The sequence below is a fragment of the Amia ocellicauda genome, chromosome 19 (assembly GCF_036373705.1).
Source record: "Amia ocellicauda isolate fAmiCal2 chromosome 19, fAmiCal2.hap1, whole genome shotgun sequence".
NCBI lineage: Eukaryota > Metazoa > Chordata > Actinopteri > Amiiformes > Amiidae > Amia > Amia ocellicauda.
The window spans coordinates 1,014,517-1,038,195 of NC_089868.1; the positions used below are offsets into that span (position 1 = coordinate 1,014,517).

General features: G+C 40.2%; 1 protein-coding gene across 3 annotated transcripts in view; it reads left to right on the forward strand.

The window, feature by feature from the left end:
* Positions 1-23,679, forward strand: part of bcar3 (BCAR3 adaptor protein, NSP family member) — a 92,988-nt gene that overhangs the window by 39,059 nt on the left and 30,250 nt on the right. For all 3 annotated transcript variants that reach the window (XM_066692476.1, XM_066692475.1, XM_066692477.1), the window contains 2 exons: positions 3,626-3,956; positions 17,292-17,331. In XM_066692476.1, the coding sequence (XP_066548573.1) occupies positions 3,626-3,956; positions 17,292-17,331 (371 nt within the window). The remainder of the gene's footprint in view (positions 1-3,625; positions 3,957-17,291; positions 17,332-23,679) is intronic.

Genomic DNA, 23,679 nt, shown 5'->3' on the forward strand with positions numbered 1-23,679 from the left:
GATCAGGTCCTCTGGTTCGGCGGCCCGGGATCGGGACCTCTGGTTCGGTGGTGGCAGCCGGGACCGGGATTGGGACCTCTGGTTCGGCAAAGACGGCAGGATCTGGAAATCTTGTTCGGGGGACTGGGGCAGGTACCTTTTTCTTCTGGACTTCAAGTTTGGCGGCAGGCGTGGATGGAGTCGGAACCTCTGATTCGGCGACAGGTGCAACCCAGGTCAGATCATTCATCAGAAGAACAGATGTAATAAATGTAACCAGGGACCAATCACGTCTACCACAAGGGATCTGGTTGGATATGGACTTGTTAAGTCCAAAACAAAAAATGTCCCTTAGAGCGACCTCATCGAAATGCATCTGGTTGGCTAAAATACAGAATTCCTTAATATATTCCACTAAGGAACGGTCTCCCTGGCGTAATTCAAGGATGAGCTCTACTGGGTCCATGTTGAGGCGAATCTGTCATGGTTGCCTTGTGGGAGGACCATCAAGCTGTAGAGAAGGACCCAAGTGCAGAGCTAGTACAATGAGCAGACAAAAGCCAAGGAGAGATCAAAGGCGTGGTCGAGGTCACTGGCAATGGTCGAAATCCAGGAGGTCAAGAAAAACAGAGACAGAGAGAGAGACAGAGAGCTCAGGCAAACAAGGAACCAGGCAAACAAGGAACCAGGCTTGGTGATGCAGGGAGAGCTGACAACACTTCACCCAGAGTGAGAGCAGTGAGGGGTATATAAAGGAGAGCAGAAACTAGGAAGGCAGGAGCAGAACCAATGAGAACAGGGGACAGGAGCAGAAGTGTACAAGGGTGTGGAGGAATGCTAATTGAGTGAAAAAAGGAAAGCAGTGAAGGGAGCAGGAAAAGGCAAGGGAACATTGGTGGCCTCTAGTGGGGAAAGAGGGTCAGGGCTAGGGAACTGTGACAGTACCCTTGAGCTCCAGGACACTTGGCTATATACATGGGTAATTGTAAGTAAAAATCATGTGATTTATTGTTAAAAACAAAGCAAATTGCCCTGGATAAGGTGTCTGCTATGAAATAATAATACCGGATTCTACAGAGTCTACACCAAGGGGGAGAATAGCTGGGCAATAGTTACAATTGAGGTGTTATTGTTGACTTGGAATCAGGTAGATGAATTTTGCCATGTGCAATCATAAGGAAAACCAAGTACAAAGCTGAAAAGTACTCCAAAGCAGGTAACAATGTAACAAACCCTCAAAACCATCTTAAGATCATTAAACTGAAAGAAAATGTAAACTGTAGCAGAGACCTCTACTGGCCAGAGAGATGTATGATAGTCTGAATAAAACTACACTCACCTAAAGGATTATTAGGAACACCTTACTAATACTGTGTTTGACCCCCTTTCGCCTTCAGAACTGCCTTAATTCTACATGGCATTGATTCAACAAGGTGCTGAAAGCATTCTTTAGAAATGTTGGCCCATATTGATAGGATAGCATCTTGCAGTTGATGGAGATTTGTGGGATGCACATCCAGGGCACGAAGCTCCCATTCCACCACATCCCAAAGATGCTCTATTGGGTTGAGATCTGGTGAGTGTGGGGGCCAGTTTAGTACAGTGAACTCATTGTCATGTTCAAAAAACCAATTTGAAATGATTTGACCTTTTGTGACATGGTGCATTATCCTGCTGGAAGTAGCCATTAGAGGATGGGTACATGGTGGTCATAAAGGGATGGACATGGTCAGAAACAATGCTCAGGTAGGCCGTGGCATTTAAACGATGCCCAATTGGCACTAAGGGGCCTAAAGTGTGCCAAGAAAACATCCCCCACACCATTACACCACCACCACCAGCCTGCACAGTGGTAACAAGGCATGATGGATCCATGTTCTCATTCTGTTTACGCCAAATTCTGACTCTACCATCTGAATGTCTCAACAGAAATCGAGACTCATCAGACCAGGCAACATTTTTCCAGTCTTCAACTGTCCAATTTTGGTGAGCTTGTGCAAATTGTAGCCTCTTTTTCCTATTTGTAGTGGAGATGAGTGGTACCCGGTGGGGTCTTCTGCTGTTGTAGCCCATCCGCCTCAAGGTTGTACGTTTTGTGGCTTCACAAATTCCTTGTTGCATACCTCGGTTGTAACGAGTGGTTATTTCAGTCAAAGTTGCTCTTCTATCAGCTTGAATCAGTCGGCCCATTCTCCTCTGACCTCTAGCATCAACAAGGCATTTTCGCCCACAGGACTGCCGCATACTGGATGTTTTTCCCTTTTCACACCATTCTTTGTAAACCCTAGAAATGGTTGTGCGTGAAAATCCCAGTAACTGAGCAGATTGTGAAATACTCAGACCGGCCCGTCTGGCACCAACAACCATGCCACGCTCAAAATTGCTTAAATCACCTTTCTTTCCCATTCAGACATTCAGTTTGGAGTTCAGGAGATTGTCTTGACCAGGACCACACCCCTAAATGCATTGAAGCAACTGCCATGTGATTGGTTGATTAGATAATTGCATTAATGAGAAATTGAACAGGTGTTCCTAATAATCCTTTAGGTGAGTGTATACTGTGTACAACTCTGCCACACTGAAACCGCAGAAATGAAGTGGGTCTGACTTAGAGAGAGAGAATTGTGAACTCAAAGGTACAGTAAAGATCTGAGTCTTTACAAAGTATTCAAAGCGAAGACATCATCCATTGTAGACCGTAAAGGGCTTTGGGTCTTTAAAATGCTTTCCCTCTTGACGCATGTTGTGTGGAGAACCAGATAGCCTAGAATTAATAAATAACTCCTAAAATGAGTTGGGTCATGATTTCTATAGTTGATATCTGTATAGCCGTCCTACCAATTCAATGCAGAAAACCATCAAACCTCCCCTAGGTGTTTCTACTTGCATGCCTCTAGTGAATAAATCATTTGCCCACAATACACATTGAAACATATGAAATGGTGCTTTAATTAGGAACTGGTTTATGTGTTGCCATGTAGTAGTGTTCTACCTTATTACTGGTATGCAAATGTAAACGCATTATACAATCTGACAACATTACAATGTAAAGCCCTGTGGTTGGATTCCTTAAAGTAGCTTTGCAGCCGACAGCATTTATGTATTTGATTCTTTAATGCTCAGCCAGGTATGACATAAAGGTATAACTAGCTGCAGGTTCTGAAAGGTCATAAATCAGAAAGTAATCCTCCTGTACACAAGTTGTATGTCTTTTTTGTCTGATTGTCATTTTGCCTGCACTGTTCGGGGAATGGCTGCTCCTTACTGGTGACACAAATCGTCCTAAATTTATTTAAATGAGCTTTGAACTGCACATGGAATGGATAGTGAGAAAACAAAATGAAAGCACTGACACTTTAAAACTTTCTACACTTCAATACTGATTAAATTGACTGTAAACATCTATTTTCAATTTCCTAAACACAATTTAGTCCAACAAATACAGAAAGACTGTCTTTATAACATGTGCCAATCAAAATTTAGGGGAAAAGCTCAGCTGTTCTAGTATTCTACAATTCTATAACCACAATTTTTAATGAGGGGTATATACGTTTCACATTATTCATTGTTTAAATTCCTAATTCTCTTCACTCCTCACCCGAGACAAATGCATAATTTGGTTCCTTTCTTCTCGTCTGCTCTTCAGAGCTGAAGATGATGGCAGAGGGGAAGTTTGCCAGTCTCCCGAGGAACGTGTCTGCGAGCCGGCAGTGTTCACTAGCCTCCTCCATGGACCTCCTAAGCAGCCGGCCTACTCTAGCGGAGCCACGGCCCAGCACCTACCAGGGCGTGTCCATCCATGGCACGCTGCCCAGGAAGAAGAAAGGTGTTGGGTCAGTCCGCTCCTGTGACATGTACAGCCACTGTGGCACCCTTCCACACTCCTCGCGGACACGGACGCCCACTTCCCCGCTCATTCACAACATCATTGAAGAGCACCCCTTCCAGCCTTTCAGCAACACCAAGGCAGCTTTCAGGTAACTAAATCCTCCTTGAGGCTAATACCAAAGAAAAACAGAAATGTAAAGATTACAAGATAATTTATCCCATGGTCTTGTGATCTCAATATAACATCACAAAAGTCTGAGAGAGATTATATTTTGATCCTGAGAAATGAAAATCATGAAAATCTAAATGGTCTTGGCTTCTTGTGTAAAAAAAAATGTACTGCACAATGCTTCCTTTAAGAAGTAACACCTTCTGGTGTTGAACTGCTTTTAGTGGAATTTATACTTGCTCCTACTTTTTTTTGTTAATTCCCTGAAATAGCATCACAAATCGAGAGACTTGCATGCCAAGGGGGTCAACAAAGGTATAATCATCTCGATACAAGTTAGCACTAGCTCACCATTGCTTTTGACTACATTTGTTATCCACATCGCTTTGAGGCACACATTTCTTGCAGCGAAGAGATGTTATCTAGGGCACTTGAATACAGCTCTCCACGGCTGCTAGACTATTTTGCCTCTCCTCTTACGACAAGCAATAACCATCTGTTTGCTTTTTGTGGCCATTTCTTCAGGTATGTGCTTGGCATTTCAAGCATTGTGGACAATGCATTTGTAAACAACCCGATATTTATCTATTTTTCAACCAGTTGGTCAAGCATAGGCCAAGTCTAATAAAAAGGTATGTGATTTGCAGTGGTTCTCAAACCTGTCCTGTAGTACCACTTACCCTGCCGAGCTCTCAATTACTTTTAATTTTTTTTAATTGAACCCTTAAATTAAGTATTTTGATTACATTTGATAAAAAGGTGGTTCCTTAATAAGATGATAATTTCCTTATACAATTGTATACTTAAAACCCCTATTGTTAAAAATAATTATGATTTAGGAAATTATTAGTTCATTTAAGGGTTCAATTAAATAATTGAGAGCTCGGCTGGAACAAAAGCAGCAGGGTAGGTGGTACTCCAGGACAGATTTGCGAACCAGTGATATAGAACATTGGAATGCCATGACCTAATCACAAATTCTTATAGAAAATCTTGCTACATGGTCTTTATCTCTTAGACCAGTTCAGACCTGAAGTCCAAGAGCAGGGGTCAGATTGATCTTATTTGCATTTTACTGTCAGGCTTAAAGGCATTTATTGTGCTTGTAGCCTTAATGAAAGTCTTGAGTGAATGCTGTTATCATGCTAAAATTGATCTGCATTAATTGATCACTCAAAAGTAGTTCCTTGATCATGTAAATGATTCTAGCAGCCGGTAAAGCCAGTCAACAACTTCTATTGTTGTAACCAACAGTGCCAGACAAAAGAAGTTATAGCCAATCTAAGTTTAGAACAATGATCATTCATATTATATCTCTGCAAGTACCAGAACATTTCCAATTTAATGAACAAGGTTTTAACTTATTTTCATATACCTCTTTATATAACATAATACCTTAAATATTTAGAAATTGAACTCCATTTTCCTTGCAGGACACAATGCAAATACCGACCTTATGATCCCAGACAAATGTCAGGCTTTACAATAGAGAGCTCAGACAGCCACTGTGGAGCACAGACACAGAGCAGAACCGAAACAATGAAAACAATCAATCCTAAACTGTTGGTTGCCTTTTGCTTTTATATAAGGGACGTCTTGGTTCAAGTTCACCTATAAACATGACACATCAGGCAGGAAAATTAATTTATATATTTGTATATAGAAAAATATATGAGTTGGGCTGGTCATTTCTACCAAACAAGAGAAAATGGCCAGCCAAGAATAAGTATCAAAAACCTGGCAGAGTGTAATATCTATAGATGCCTTCTGTACTGTAAGATTACGTACATGTCTGTGGATACAACATTACAAGCCATGCAAAGGAAGATGTTTTGTGTAGGAATTATTTCATGCTTTACTATGTAAAACCTTACCTCAACAGGCGATTCCGATGTACGCAGCTCTGTCTCTCTCGCATTTTATTATTAGGGCATGCGCACGGCTTTCACCCATGCATATACGAGCTGGGAAGAGCGCATTCTGGTGGCGGGAGGTGTTACAATTGACTGATTATTTGTGTATGTGCTTGCAATAAAGTACATTGCCAGATGGCTATGATCGCTCGTTCGGGATTATCTTTCTGCTTTTGAACGACTGGTGTTTGGTTGTCAGTGGCCTGAAGAGGAGTGGGCTGTATATTTGGTGCCTTTACTGACTGGCAAAGCTCGGGCTGCATATGTCTCCATGAGTCTACAAGACACAGGGAGTAACATAAAAGTCAAAGAGGCTATTCTTATGAGATTAGCTCAGAGACTTACCGACAGAGGTTTAGGTCAATGGCCTTACTTCCTGGAGAGACTCCAAAAGAGCTACAAGTTCGTCTACAAACTTTGTATGAGAGATGGGTTCAGCCTGATAAACACTCTAAAGAAGATATTGGGGAGTTCATAGTTCTAGAGCAGTTCCTAAGAATACTTAACCCAGAAGTTCAAGTGTGGGTTAAGGAACACGAACTGCAGACAGCACGGCAGGCAGCAGACTTGGCGGACGCTTACATTGCTGCAAGAAAGGGCCAAAGGGGCTATCAGTTTGGCAGGCAACGGGACCCCAGTACATCAGCCCATGGTAAGTCTAATGTGGGTGGTGTTGGGAGTGGTCTGGTAAGGGCTCCAGTGCGGCCTAGCATTAGTGACAGAGTACATAAGAGACAGGTTATCTGTTATAAATGTGGGAAAGAGGGTCACATAAAACCTGAATGCCTAAATCTCATCCATCTAATATGTGCCATGTACCCCCTAAACCAGAGATCAAGGATAGTGGGAGAGTGCAGTTACAGTGAGGGGAAAAAAGTATTTGATCCCCTGCTGATTTTGTACGTTTGCCCACTGACAAAGAAATGATCAGTCTATAATTGTAATGGTAGGTGTATTTTAACAGTGAGAGACAGATTAACAACAAACAAATCCAGAAAAATGCATTTCATAAAAGTTATAAATTGATTTGCATGTTAATGAGGGAAATAAGTATTTGATCCCCTATCAATCAGCAAGATTTCTGGCTCCCAGGTGTCTTTTATACAGGTAACGAGCTGAGATTAGGAGCTCCTAATCTCCTAATCTCAGCTCGTTACCTGTATAAAAGACACCTGTCCACAGAAGCAATCAATCAATCAGATTCCAAACTCTCCACCATGGCCAAGACCAAAGAACTGTCCAAGGATGTCAGGGACAAGATTGTAGACCTACACAAGGCTGGAATGGAATACAAGACCATCGCCAAGCAGCTTGATGAGAAGGTGACAACAGCTGGTGCGATTATTCGCAAATGGAAGAAACACAAAATAACTGTCAGTCTCCCTCGGTCTGGGGCTCCATGCAAGATCTCACCTCGTGGAGTTTCAATGATCATGAGAACGGTGAGGAATCAGCCCAGAACTATACGGGAGGATCTTGTTAATGATCTCAAGGCAGCTGGGACCATAGTCACCAAGAAAACAATTGGTAACACACTACGCCCTGAAGGACTGAAATCTTGCAGCGCCCGCAAGGCCCCCCTGCTCAAGAAAGCACATGTACAGGCCCGTCTGAAGTTTGCCAATGAACATCTGAATAATTCAGAGGAGAACTGGGTGAAAGTGTTGTGGTCAGATGAGACCAAAATCGAGCTCTTTGGCATCAACTCAACTCGCCGTGTTTGGAGGAGGAGGAATGACCCCAAGAACACCATCCCCACCGTCAAACATGGAGGTGGAAACATTATGCTTTGGGGGTGTTTTTCTGCTAAGGGGACAGGACAACTGCACCGCATCAATGGGACGATGGACAAGGCCATGTACCATCAAATCTTGGGTGAGAACCTCCTTCCCTCAGCCAGGGCATTGAAAATGGGTCGTGGATGGGTATTCCAGCATGACAATGACCCAAAACACACAGCCAAGGCAACAAAGGAGTGGCTCAAGAAGAAGCACATTAAGGTCCTGGAGTGGCCTAGCCAGTCTCCAGACCTTAATCCCATAGAAAATCTGTGGAGGGAGCTGAAGGTTCGAGTTGCCAAACGTCAGCCTCGAAACCTTAATGACTTGGAGAGGATCTGCAAAGAGGAGTGGGACAAAATCGCTCCTGAGATGTGTGCAAACCTGGTGGCCAACTCCAAGAAACGTCTGACCTCTGTGATTGCCAACAAGGGTTTTGCCACGAAGAACTAACTCGAAGGGGTCAAATACTTATTTCCCTCATTAAAATGCAAATCAATTGATAACTTTTTTGAAATGCGTTTTCGTGGATTTTTTTGTTGTTATTCTGTCTCTCACTGTTAAAATACACCTACCATTAAAATTATAGACTGATCATTTCTTTGTCAGTGGGCAAACATACAAAATCAGCAGGGGATCATATACTTTTTTCCCTCACTGTATAGATCATTAAGGTAAAGATTAATGGTAGAAGTTGGGAGGCATTAGTAGACACCGGGAGTAATCAAACACTGGTGAGAGAGAGTTGTTTATCTGACGTGGTGTTGTGTCATGAAGGTAGTGTCCGTGTCAAATGTGTACATGGTGATGAGAAGGTTTATCCATCAGTCAATTTGAATATGGATATAGATGGACAGATGTATCTGTTGGTTGTAGGAATAGTTGATGATTTACCTTACTCTGTAGTATTGGGACAGGATGTGCCTAATTTATCAGATTTTTTGATCGCTGGGAAGGAGGTTAATATGGTAGAGACCAGAGCCAGAGCTAGGCAGCATCAAGGTATTGAGATGGATAATTGGGCAGAATTACCATTTAATGAAACCAAAGACATAATAAGACATAAAACTAGATGACAGCGGCGCAGGGAGAAGTTCAGAGGAACATGTGTTGATGAGGAATTGGTTGATATACCTGCAGAACAGGGGGAAGGAATGCCAGATAATGTGTCAGAACTGCAGAGGGCAGACAGTACTTTGGAGGCCTTATTTGGGAAAGTGGATAGCCCAGGAGGAGCTTTAACCCTCAGAAATGAAAGTTTCCTGTTAAAAGGTGATATTTTGTATCGTGTCTGTGATGATTTAGAACAGTTAGTGGTGCCAAGCTGCATGCGCTCCAGGGTTTTGCAATTAGGGCATTCAGAGCCTTGGGCAGGACATTTAGGACAGGGTAAGACTTATGATCGCATAGCACGACGATTCTACTGGCCTCGGATGTATCAGGAGGTGATTCATTATTGTAGATCATGTCCCGAGTGTCAGATGACTGCAGCTGCAAAAAAAGAGTGAAAGAGCACCTTTATTCCAATGCCCATAGTGGATGTTCCTTTTACCAAGATTGCGATGGATATTGTGGGGCCCTTAGAACGAAGTAGGGCAGGAAATCATTACATCTTAGTTATGCCTGACAACGCTACTAGATACCCTGAAGCTATTCCCCTGAGACAGGTGAAAGCTAGGCAGAGAGCAACAGCATTGTTACAGGTCTTTTCTAGAGTGGGAATACCCAAATAAATACTTACGGATCAAGGAACCAATTTTCTGTCTAAGTTGCTATCACAAGTCTATAGTCTGGGAATAAGGACCACCCCATACCATCCACAGACTGATGGGCTGGTGGAACGTTTCAATCAGATACTGAAGAACATGCTGCATAAATATGTGTCTGTGACAGGATGTGATTGGGATAGGTGGATTCCTTTCCTTCTTTTTGCATATAGAGAAGTACCACAGGCGTCTACAGGGTTCTCCCCATTCGAACTGTTATATGGCCGCCAAGTGAGGGGTCCTTTGGATGTACTTCGTGAGGAATGGGAAGGAGAGCAGCAGCAGCAGCAGCCTCAAGGAGTGCTCACCTATATAATACAGATGAGAGACAGACTGCAACAGATAAACTCCTTGGTGCGTGACAACATGGCCAAGGTACAGAAAGAGCAGAAGGGTTGGTACGACCGATCTGCCAGGAGCCGTACTTTTGAGGCTGGAGAGAAAGTGTTGTTGCTGCTACCTACGCAAGAAAGTAGTCTTTTAGCCAAATTGCAGGGACCCTACGAAGTGTTGCGGAAACTGGGACCTGTAACATATGAAATTTATAGACCTGACAGTGGAAAGAAGAAGGCCATATACCATGTAAATCTGTTGAAAGCATGGGTGTCCCGGGAGGCGGCCCCTAGGGAACAGATGTTAGTAAGAGCAATTACTGATGAAGATGAGTTGACTGAGCAGTACTTTCCAGTTCCCATGGTAAGCCGGCCAGAGGTTGACTTGTCTCATCTAACAACACCCCAGAGGAAAGAATTGCAGGACTGCATGCCAGAAGGCCTGTTTAATGACGTTCCTGGACGTACTGGTTTGACACAACATGACATACCAATTAAAGTTACTCAGCCAATTCGTCAAACTGGATCTCGGATTCCTGCTAAATTGTTGCCAGCGTTGGAGAAAGAAGTTAAGGCTGGAGATGGGGGTTATTGAGACTTCAAGGAGTGAATGGTGTAGCCCCATTGTGTTAGTCCCTAAAAAAGACAGTGGTCTATGCTTTTGTATTGATTTTACAGAGATTAATGCAATCTTAGCCTTTAATCCGTATCTAATGCATTGCGTTGATGAACTCATTGAACGCTTGGAAAAGGCTATGTACATCACAACTTTGGATTTATGTAAAGGCTATTGGCAGGTTCCCTTGACGGAATCAGCAAAGAACTTGACGGCATTTCAAACTCCAAGTGGTTTTTACCAGTTTACCGTTATGCCATTTGGCCTTCATGGAGCAGCAGCCACTTTTCAGCGCTTAATGTTGTGGGGCGCTGGAGAGTATGCAGCAGCATACATCGATGATGTGGTCATTTATAGTGCAACTTGGCAAGACCATCTACAGCATCTATCTGATGTCTTTGATCGCATCCAAAAAGCAGGCTTAGTGGTGAATGCAAAAAAATGTACAGTGGCAAAGCCTGAAGTCCAGTATCTTGGCTATACTCTAGGTAATGGAGTCATTAAGCCACAAAGAGGTAAAATGGAAGCAATCCAGTCCTGTCTTGCTCCCTCCACTAAACAACAGGTTCGATCCTTTTTAGGTTTAGTCGGGTGGTACAGACGGTTTATACCCAACTTTTCTGCCAGAGCTGCAACTCTTTCTGATCTCACTCGTAAGTCATCTCCGACAGAAATGAAATGGACTGAGGAATGTAACAACGATTTTAAGGATTTACAACAATGTTTGTGCAAAGAGCCAGTACTGCAAAGTCCCAACTTTGATTTGCCCTTTGTAGTTCAAACTGATGCTTCAGGAGTTGGGGTTGGGGCAGTGTTGCTGCAGGAGGAGGATGGTCATAAACGACCTGTAGTCAAAAGTTGTTCCCTAGAGAAGTTAAATATTCTACTGTTGAGAAAGAAGCCTTAGCAGTCAAGTGGGCTTTAGACATCTTAAGATACTATCTTATAGGGAAGGACTTTACACTGGAGACTGATCATAGAGCACTGCAATGGATGCGGAAAATGAAGGATTCTAATGTCCGTATCTCAAGGTGGTACCTGTCGTTGTAACCTTTTAGCTTTACTATTCAGTTTCGCAAAGGCTCAGAAAATGTGGTTGCTGATTATTTGTCCAGGCTTCCAGAAGCCTTAACTTTAAAAAGAGGGGGTTGTGTGATGGAGCAGCTTTAGTCTGCGCTCCCTCACTGCAGCGTCACAGAGTGTAATATCTAGAGATGCCTTCTGTACTGTAAGATTGCGTACATGTCTGTGGATACAACATTACAAGCCGTGCAAAGGGAGATGTCTTGTGTAGGAATTATTTATTTACAGTAATATACCTAATTTCCATTTGCAATAGCGTCAATGTTTACATAATAGGCAGTGATTGAGGGTGGGGATTAATGCAAAGTAATTGTTTTGGTATGGTTTTGATGTGAATACAAGCAGGATGTATGGGGTGCACACCTGCATTTATGCGAGTTTCATATTATATACCAAAGGTTACTGACTGTATTGTAATGTTTGTTCGTTTACTATTAAGCCTCTCATTCTTTCACCCATATATGTGCTTGCAATAAAGTACTTTGCCAGATGGCTATGATCTCTTGTTTGGGATTTGTGTCACTTCTTGCTTGAGACCACTCTCCCATGTTTACATCTTGACATTGATGAACATGGATTTGAGATGACTTGCAAGAAAAATGTGTCACCAAGTAGTAAATCATGAACAGAACTTTTATTTATAATTTCATGAGAGATGCTATATATTTGTTTAGCAATACATTAGCACAACATGTTGTGAATGAGGTCATCACAGCCCTTTGTTAATTTTGACTGTGTAGTTCTAACCTGATCTGAGCCAGTGCACAATTTCACACTGAAGGTTGAATCTGAGGAACTAAGAGTGATGGGGAGAAACAAAACAATCCCAGGTTACACTTTGATAACAGCATTGACCGCAGCTGAAACTCTGGTTTCCATAACAACTGCATGCAACTCTGCATGGCAGTAGAATGGTCTTCGGTCTCCCTGTTGGCAGGAGAATTAAAAAAATATATCCCTTTTTGTCTGAGGGTGAACAGTTGTCCTATATGTAGCACTGCAAGATCAGCGGGCAAACCTTAAAAGAAACGGGCACCATTAGTGCAGTGCAAGTGGGAGAGACGGACTTTTCACCTTGGGATCTTGTTTCTTCAGGTAAATGAGTGCTTCAACATAACAAATACAATTACTTAGACTTAACAAGTTGTATTTAGAGTGACATGGGTATGGATTCAAGCTTATATAAGGAGCTTAATCCTATATTCATGCCCCTTTCTGTCTGAGGATATTATTATTATTATTATTATTATTATTATTATTATTATTATTATTATTAATAATAATAATAATAATAATAATAATAATAATAAGCCAGTATTTGGTGTGATGATTTCTCTATACTTATATTAAGATATACTTCACTGGAATGGCTTATTTGAATGCTCACAACAGATTGAGCTGTGAATTTCGTAGGATGAATGCGGTCTTGGAAAGCAGTATAAATGTTGTGGTCTGTGATGGCTTTTTTCCAAGACTAAGAGTTTCAAAGTCACTTATGTAACTAGGCTCTTTCAGACATTACAACTACGAATTAATGACACAGCATCTCAGTTTCTCAAAGATGATAACCAGGACAGAACTAGTTAGTAGGGCTTTGAGATTGGTTGAATACATGTAAAAAGTTAAGAATAACATGTTTCACTGAAGTATCCTTCAGTCCACTCTGAATACCTGGTTAAACACATCACTGGTTAAATGGCTTTATGTCTCTTATTAATTGTATTTGAGGTATTTTACAAACATGTTCAAATTTGGGTAATTTTTTTTTTAAATGGTATTAATATTTATCAAGACACAAACAAGAGAGGAAGATTGAAATGTTAAATGTTTTAAGGTGTGTGAGAGAGAGAGCTGCAAACGTTGAGCTGTCAGATCTCTGTATTTTGGAGAACAGTTCTCTTACCTCCTGGTCAAGGCTGTCTTTGGTATAGCTGCTGAGATAAGTAGCACTGGCCTTCAGAGTTCATGACAAGCGAAAACATAAATTATATATATATATTTAAATGTGTTCAGGAAAAACAAATCTAAGCTACGTACACTAAATAATAGCAAGGTATATTTTTGCATTGAAACAGTTACTAGCATTGCTGGTATAAACAGGACATAATAAGTACACATATATCTTGTTGTTTACGCAGTTCTACATGCTGGGATCATCCAAAAAATGGATGGATAAAATCCTGGGATCAATAAGCTATTTTTGTTCTTTTTAAATTAATGCTTTACTAAATTAGTACTGTATGAGAAGTTAGTTCACATCCAAATTCCTTGCAAATTAGCTTTCAGTATAATTTGTAGCTTGTTAAATTGCCTTTGTATTCCATTGTTAGTGCTAAACGTCAACAAATTGCTTTAATATTGTATTGCATTTTATAGTAATCTGCTTGTATTCAGTAGTAATGTTGAAGATTATCAGCATTATAAGCAAATCATACTAGATCAAGATGGCTGACAAACAAAAGGCAAATTAAAGGTTGGCTGATAGACAGCTGTGTCTGAGTGTTTGGTATACAGTATGTACATTGGTTATACCTCCATGATTTTGTTTTGCTCAGCCCTTTCCCCAATTTTGATTCCCAAAGCAGTAAAATCCAGAAGGGAAAATATGCATATTCTGATATTATCTTTGGTTCCTGATTTTGCCAACTGGACACATGTCAAACAATGTTTTTTTTATCTTCAAGATTTGCTCATAAAAAGAATCTAAAAGCAACAACAAGTACAAACTTCCTTCTGCATAACCCAATAATACAAGGACGTAATCTAGGAAAAGCCGAGTCTGAAAGAAATTACCTTTCAAACTGTCCTGTACTGCAAAAAAAAAAAAAAAAAAAAAAAAAGTATTCTGTGGGGGCTGCCATATTGAAATAGTGTAAACCTTTTATTTTAGTTTTTCCCATTGTGGAGAACATTCTATCAGCCCACAGTTGAAATTAAGCCACTGTTTCAGAATAACATATCACAATATTTCACGCTGTGGTGTAACTTTGGTAGTGGGAGGGGGTCTCGGGCTTCAAAAACAGGCAGGATGGAGTCTAACTCCGGGCTGCTAGTAGGGCCGTTGCACTTTGAATGGTTAAAAGCAGGATTCTGACTGTACCCTGCCAGCTCCCATAGCCTCTTTCCGTCACAGGTGCTGCCTCTTGATAATTCTTTCTCTAGAAATTTGATGTGTAAAGAAACATGGTGTTAGCATAGAGGAAAGTGGTTATCGAGACCTAATATTTTTATTGGACAGGCCATGGCAATAAATCCTTGTCACAAGGGGGAGTTGGTACACAGCTGTTTTTTAATTTTACGGCTGGGGTTTGACACCAGCTAAAACCACAGGCTAGTGCATTACAGTGCCAAAGGTCACTGAGATGCATGGAAAAGGCTTTATTGTACAGGGGTTTACACAGCACGGCATACTATATACTAACTATATATTTGTGTCCCAGACCTCCTTCAAACTTTGTTGGTAAATAAAATATGAACTTTGTTGTTCCCCATTATGCCAGCAAATTAGCTACAGTTCCTTGTTGAAGGTGTTGAAGAAATAAAATCTATTAAATCTAAACCAAAATAAATAGATCTGTGTTTTAAACCAAACAAAGCAGAATACATACACAACAGTCTTTTCTAAAAATGGGAAATTCAAGTTCAGAAGTATATATTTTTAATTGCATATTTTCTGGTGAATAGAAATAGTTGTTTGATTCATATAGTTGACTCAATTCACAATGGCCATCTATAGTATCTAGGTCATCCGTAGCCATTGCTGAAAAACATAACAAGCCCTTTTGTTTAATGTACCACCACCGCATGTTTTTATTTAAATTAATATTGTTCAGAACTCCCTGACATCCAAGTAAAACTAAAGAAGAAATGTGTAACGGGAATTGTGGAAAATATCTTAGATGTAAGAAGATAGCACGGAAACACAAAATTGTTAAACCCATATCATCAAATGAATCACAAATGCAGAAAGTAGGTCAAAGTACAATGAAATCTTGCTTCTGTGCACAAAATGGAGACCAGCGCAACGGTGAAGTTCCCATGTGTGGTTATTGACGTGCGATGTGGTGATGCTTGTGCAAGTTGGGACAAAAACTTGAAAGAATCTTAATTGTAGCCAAATGAAAAGTGTCTAATTTGTCAGAGTGACACCTGCCCATTTTTACTATGTGCATAGATCATGTGGAAATGTTCGGAGACAAAACATTCACTGTTCCCAATCCAGGCCACCTTGAGTACAGACGAGACGTGGGTCAAATACCATTACATATTTGTATTTCTGTATTTTGAATTACATCACATACCATTTAAATTTGGTATTTTGTTATACAATTACTAATTGACTGTATCTGTATTTAATGTTGGTTTATCTTATGTTGGTTTACTTTAGTTTAGTTCATTTAAAATGTTAAAGGTTTATTTATTTCATTTTTGTTGTAGTATGTTTATCACTCTGTAAAGCGCTCTGTGATAAAACTGCAGAACTCTCTGGAAGTCACTATTGCCAGGAAACCCCAGCCGGCTTGGAAGCCAGTCCACCTAAAAACACAACCTTAAACATTGTAGCATAATTTAAGGAGCATACAGTTCTCTTTCTTTAATTGAAAGAGCAATAGGGACCTATATCTTGGTGAGTTAGATATGTTTGAAATCACATGGGTCCCCAGTCCTGGTTTTCCAGCTGTCTTTAAGTAACTGACACACTCAGAATTAGGAAGAGCACTTCAGTTGGTTCTATCATGGTAGTAATTAATCGAATTAGATTGTTAATTGGTCAGATGGACCAAAAACCCAAAGACAGTGCTTCAGTGTTTTAAGCACTGTTCTTTCTTGTTATGGGCTGTGATGCCAGACCACACACCCTGCATAAAATAAAGACAGGTTTATGTGGGAGTCGGGATTCCAAGATCAAAGAATAGGGAGACTTTTTCTCCCCATATAAAGCAGGCCAGCTTGGCGAATCTGGAAAGGGCAGCTTTTTGCAGTTTGTTCACGGATATGGTGGGAGAGCTCTGCTGAATTTGCTTTCTACCTCTTCTGTAGAATGGTTTTGTTCTTGTTTTTTTGTTCTGACTGGATTCTCTTGAAATAAGAAAAATGGGCTTTTCCTCCATTGCTTCATCTTTGCTCCACAAGCATTGGTTACACTTTCACAGAACAGTGCTATGAATATTTTTAGGAGCGCCCATTTTGATGTATTTCATGTTTTTCTAACTAATCCACCCTAGAAATCACACCTACGATTTTAGAAATGAATTTGCCAATGGTTATAATCCATAAATGTTGAAATGTTGTATTGCATCATGTCAATCCCCATAAACAAAGCATTCCAAGAGAAGGGAACTTAAAAGTAACAGAACTTGGCAAGTGATTTATTTCAAGGGCTAATGGGACTCATTTAATGATTTGTTTCCAGATTTCTTTTACTCCCCTAATGCTTTTAAGAGAATAATATTGCTGAGAACAAAATAATAATCATGCCAAATATGGAAGGTCTTTTCAAAAGGCAAATTCAGTCTGGTTGGATCAGCTGAAATCCTTTTGATGCAATTATCGGACAGATGTGAGATGAAACCTGAACTCTTATAACCCTGTCTGTTGGTGGAGTGGCTCAACACTAGCACAGTAATCTTGTCGACTTGCCAGGAAGATGGGAGTTCACATGGTCGTTGCATGGCACTCTTCACAAGTCGTATTTGTCTGCAGTGGAAAGGGTTTGCATGGCTGTACACATGTTGCACAAATGTCCGTAAATTACGCTTCCCAGCAAACTGAGGCAAACTGTCTTTCTGTGCATTAATATGAGTTTTTTCCCCCCCAATTTTTGTAGAGAGAAGTTCAGCATGGATCCCACACTGGAATATGTTAAGGTAAGCAGTGATTTCAGATTCATTAATTAATGCAAGTTCATGTTTTAACAGGCTTCTCCCACCCCTCTGCTTCTCTCCTCTCTGTGATTGTCTTAGAGGGGGAAAAAGTTTGTATTTTATTGAAACAAAGACTTTTTATTTTGAGGTTATGCTGTTGCCAGAGGCATGTTTTCTGTTTCATTTAATTATAGTAGGTGTATTAAGTGATATTCATTATTCAGTGTGATTGTTGTTTTGTCAACATGTACTTCTACACAGAGAGAATAAAATAAAGAACAAAAATTATATATACTGGCAAGACAGCGTAGTCAAAATCGTTCACTCTCTGTCCAATTCATTTGTCGATTTCCAACGTATGACTACTACTTTATCAGTGAGATCTTTTCTGAGTGTTGAATACTGATTCAGCCCAAAGAAAAGCAAATATAAAGATTCCAGGTGATTGTGTGTGTGTGTATTTGTGTGTATATACTATCATATACACAGAATACAATCCTTTCTTAGAGCATCCCCTATTTTGTGTCTGTCTATGTAAATATATGTTTGGGAACGTCACATTCCTGGCTGACCTTGTCTTTTTGTGTTTTAGGAGAGATGAAAGATTTAGGTTGGAAGTGTTCTTTCATATTTTAGTTTCTTATTCAGCAAGTGAAGACTTTTGGTTTTACCTTATCAAGATTAAAACAGGGTGGGACAGACTTTCCACCTCTGAGGTCCTGAGAAGTTTACTTTTCCTGTTTATTGCCCTTAAACTAGTTGCCCGTAAACAACATAACTGTGCTTACTAAGAATAATTCACTTTTCAGACTTACGTTTTGTGTAGTCAAGATGTGACTCATCTTGTGTCCAGACCAAATTGTATGTATTTATCCCTTCATGTTCATTCATGTTTAAATGGATATTGAAAGCTACCCTTGAGAAAGTGTATTGTTTTATTGCAAATAGTCATTTTTTTCCTTTTAAGTTAATGTGTTTTCTACTCTGTTCTCCTACACATTTCATTCAATGTTTAGAAAATGTATGTTTTAACTTAACTGAATGGCTATGAAGATGAATATCTACAATTAGGAGTTATAAGACAGTAATAAATGGCCTTTTGTGCACCACTTAAAAAAATATTATCTAATTTCTCAAGCAGAGAATTGGTAAAATTACATTAACTTGAATTGCAATATCTATATGAATTGCCTACTATATTGATCGCAATGTCTTAATACATAAAATGGGATTGAAGATGGACTTTGTCTGCAAATAAATGTGAATATTATTAAACTCGTAGTCATCTGTTGTTGCCAAGATTTGGGCCAAGTCCCCTACAAGTGTATTCTGTCACCACACCATGACCTGTCACAACAATTTGAGATCTTTGCACTTCTCAATCTGTCTTGATTCTCAAGCCAACATAAAAAGCAAACAAGTGCCTGACAGGACTAAGCAGGACTTTTGAATAACTTGCTGTTGATACATAGAATATTTCTACCCATTAAACTGCAGTTGAGAAAAATCAGTGACTGAATATACAAAATTTGGGTAAAAATTGTGTTCAAACCCCGCAGTGAGTGAAGTGGTCCAATTTATGCAAGGTGAGCAAATCCAAAATTAATAATAATTAAGATGTTGGATCTCTGAAAGGGATCCTTTTGGAATTAAATTGCATCCCTTACTGAATCAGCTTTACTTCATGTAGAAGGTTCCAGCACATTGATGACCTCATGAATGTGTGCGGTGTAGCCCAGATAGTTCCAGCTCAGAGGTGTCAGAGGTGGGTGTTTGGATGTCACCACACCCCTGGTCCAATGAGCCACAACTCCGGCAGGCGGAGAAAGACCAGCAAACTTCATATGCCAGGGTGTTGGCAAGTGCCAGTGGATGGTTGCATAGCAAAGATCAGTGCCGGCCCTGCCATAGAGGTCTTAGATGGCCTGTACCATTGTAGGGTGATGGCACCACTCTGAGGCATCTGGGCATTCTCTGGAGAGGAGATGCACTGCCAGTTTGGTCCATCCGGGAAGGTGAGTTAGTTATGCCACCAGCACAACAATGCAATCCAGGCTGGTTATAATTAATCTGCTGTCGGGAAGTGAGAGAGATATTTTAAAACAATGCTACTCTGTACAGCTCCCTCAGGCAGTGGTCTTAAGTCTCCTTGTGATTGACATACACCACTACTGACATGTTTGTCCTCACATGAGCTGACAGCCAGGGGCATAGGTGGTCTGTGACAAACACCATATGGGCCTTGGCTCGTTCCAGAGACTACGTTAGTACAGTAGCTCATCAGTACTCAGACACCCTTTAGCCTCAGGGCTGCCAGGATTGCAGCCGTGCACTCGAAGAAAGTGCATTGAGTGAGAAATAGGGTAAAGGGAAAGATGCTGAACTCCTAGGCTCTCCCCAGCGAGCTTCCAGAACCACATGGTTACGAGTCCAGATGAAAATCATTTTGTTAAAGCATGGACCTGTTTATTTAACCACAAAATAGACTGGGCAAACCACAGCAAAGCAAGGTATTGCCATGAGTAAACCATGAGATATCCCATGGGATACATTCATTAGGGTCTGAAGAGAAAGACTGAAACAAATTTTTCAAAATATAAAAATGCCCAAGTTGATCTTATTATATTCTACTTCAACATGCTTGTAAATCTGTTAACTTTCCGAAATCTGTTCACTGAAGCTATTGTAAAGCCTTTTTTTTTTACCCAGCCTGCATAGGAAAGAGAGTGGGGGTGAGGGTACAAGACTGACAGTACAAAACTGAGCTGTATGTAAATTGACCTGCTCTTCTTGCTTCTGAACTGTGTGGGGAAAACCTAGTCACTGTGAAATGATCTTTTCAGAATATTCTTTTTATCCCACCAGCACGAAAAACACAATCCAGTCTGGTTTGGATTAAGCTGCTGACAAGAAATGAAAGAGATTTATGAAAACAAAGGAACTCTGTACAGTCTGTGAGATCTGCAGCCCTTTATGACCCAGATAATAGACCTTTTGGCTGACTGTGTAGCTCCGCTGCACCAAGGCAGTAATATCCTCAGAGTGAAATCTATGTGCCTTTGTGACTGGTAGTGCAACACAAATGCCAGACACGGTATGAGGGCAAATGCTGGGCACGAACGGACTCTATTCTTATTACTGAGAAAACACAATATTGCATGCCAAAATTACTTTTTTTTTAGTTCTCCCAAGCATGTCCTGATCTTTTGCAGATTTATTTGTTTAATTTTGTCTCCCTCGTGGATTCTTCAACTCATTTTCATAATTCAGAAACAGCTGTAAAAGGAAAGAGACACTAGACAACTTTAGGGACTGAGGCTGTGTATGTTATAGTGCTGAAGGGTTATACATATCTGTAAACTATTAGCAAGACAACAAGGTTCAATGAGAGTAGATGACAACTCTTCAGGATAAGAGTTGGATAATATCAGTATCTCTTGCATAATGCATTTTGATACTTCATTTATGGGGTGGCATGGTGGTGCAGTGGTTAGCACTGCTGCCTCATAGCTCCAGGGGTCCTGGGTTTGAGTCTCAGCTCAGGGTGTTTGTCTGTGTGGCGTTTGTATGCTCTCCCCATGTCTGCATGGGTTTCCTCTGGGTACTCCAGTTTCCTCCCACCATCCAAAGAGATGCTGGTTAGGTTAATTGGCCACACTAAATTGTTGTGTGTGTGCCCAGCAATGGATTGGTGCCCTATGCTTGGCAGGATCAGCTCCGGCATCCCCTGTGACCCACATGGAAAAGTGGTTTCAAAACTGGAGGGATGGATGGTACTTCATTTATTTTCCCAGTGAATAGTAAAATTGTGGAAGATGAATGGCGCCCTCTAGTGACTTATTTTAGGATCTCAAAGTGTTTTCCAAGAAGCAAGTTGCTCAAATGATTGTATGCCTGTTATTTTCTTTCAATGATAACCAGATTTGTTTTTCTGCAGGAAGGGCATATACAAACAGTAAAAACTAAAAACAAAACAGACAAACACACAAGCTAACAATAAAACAGGTAGCTGAAGCTGACTCAGTTATCTAGTTTGTCTTTTTTTGATTCGCCAATAAAAATCCAAAGGAGCCAGATGGGGTGAATGTCACCATCTTGATTGTAGTCTTTCTTATGTTTGAATGAAATGTTCGATGGACAGGGCAGGCAGCAGACCATTTCAGTTTATCTTGAGTTTTCTAAATGGAATCCAACAAAATATAATCAGCAAATTGCTTAATATAATTCTCAGGTACATACAGGAAGTTAATACAGTTTGCAACACGTACAAATGGGACTGTACCAATGGGGTAAAACCACTATTAGAACCCATGACTTGTTCAAGAGGGAAACGTTACGTCCGATGACATATTTCCCATTTGTATATTGAATTTCATTATCTTTACTCGTAGGATTTTTAGAATTGTTCTTGCTTTATTGAAATGACATTCCCCTGTAAGAAGCTTTGAAGACTTAAAGTCGTCCGTGTGCTGGGCGACGATATGCATCTGTTTTTTGGGCTTTTTGATAAAAGTATTTTTAAAATGCGAACAACAAACAACTGGGTAGTGTTCTGCCCCAGGGAATTCTGTATTTATATCAAGCATCCAAGGCCTAAGTGAACAGTAATTGGACTGTTTTGCAGAATATCCGAAAGGAGAACATTCCTTTGGTGTAACGGGGGGTGTGCCAGAGTGGTTTAATGACCGTGTTTAAAGTTTATTAGCAGTTTAGGGGGGAAATAATGAGTTACATGGATAAATATCCCACAGCTTTAAAAAAAATATTAAAAAATGATTATAATAATCTACGAATGTTAGTATATTTTAAAGGGTTGCTCACAAAAATAATATTTGTATTTATTTATTTGTTATGGTTGTTTTTTGGGAGAATGGAGAGGTAACTTTTTGTGAAACATTTATTTAATGTTTGTTTATAGGAGGGTTACTGTCCCTTAAATGAGAATAGAATGGCTGGGTCTTCACAGGCTACTAACAAAACTAATGACAACAGTGGAGAGTCTGGTTAGGACTAAATTTTCAAGTATTGCCTGTGTTCCAGTCATTAAAGCCAATTTAAAAGCCAAACAATTACATTTGAATTGAAATTGTTGGTGATGGAGTTTTTCATTCTATTGTTGGGAGTTCCATGCTTTCTTTTTGGAAGTACCACTCCAATTTAAAGCATTATTTTTCTTGCATCTGTCAGTTTGTTTTTCTTTGGACAATTTGTTCTGAGTAAATTTCCCTGAGGAATGCAGCAGACTGAAAATGCTTGAGCAAAGGAAAAAAGAAAATCCCATTGCTGTCAATGAACCCATAAGTATAGTTAAGTAGCCTTCAAATTGGTATCTCAAAACTTAAACAAACAAGAATTTTATAAAGCCTAAATATAAGATCCTTTAACCCATCTTTCTTATTGTATTCATGACTTCCAAGTCAAAAAATCTTATAGGACCTTTCTTGAGTTTCCTGAATCATAATAGTATTTGGTGTTCTCATTACACTCGACCCCTCCTCTGTGTTTCCTAGTCCCCAGTTTCTGTGCTGGAGGTGAAGTAGTAGCCTGGATTGAATTTGAAACATTTCCTCCACTAAGCAGATTATAGATGTTTTATAAGAAAGTCCCTGATCTTTTTTGGTGTGTCTTTGTTTCTGTGCACAAAAGTATATCTGCACAATGTTTCTGGGAGGGCTATAGAATGACACTGATTGATGCTGCTGAAGAGTTTCGATGGATCAGTACTGTGGGAAGAAATGAGGGAAACTGTAATTCACCTGAACAGAGACAGATAAGCCCTGATACACATGGTAGGGTGAAGTATTCCTCTCCATTCTTGCCAGGTGCATCAGCTTCCCTAATCGAACAATGCAGACTGTCACAGCCCATCTTCAATTTTAAGTGTTGTTTGTCAGTGATATAATGTAGTCCTCGCAGTCGCAGAAAACACCATCCCTTTAGTCAAATTTGTGTTTTTATACAGCATTACTGCTAGCACATAAATATTCCCCCTGACAGAACTCCATCTCCATAATATAAGAAGAGAGAGATTTCACACTATAGAGTCTACAAGATTACAAAATAAGAAAACATGCTTTGAATGACTAAATGCTCAATAACTACTATGTGATGTGTTTTTGAAATCCTAAAGTTTGCAGTGCCGTTAATTGAAATGAGAAAAGGCCTGGAGGGCCAATGTATGTTTTGCTGTTCATAAGACCAGTTTAATTCCTTAACATTTGGCCTCTGGGAGGCTTGGACTGTAATTGAATGCTTCCTTTTAAGACCAGCACAACTTCTTCCCAATGTGCTGACATAAGAAAACCAGCTTTATTGCCCAAAGGTGTAAAAACATACCACAGACAGTCCATG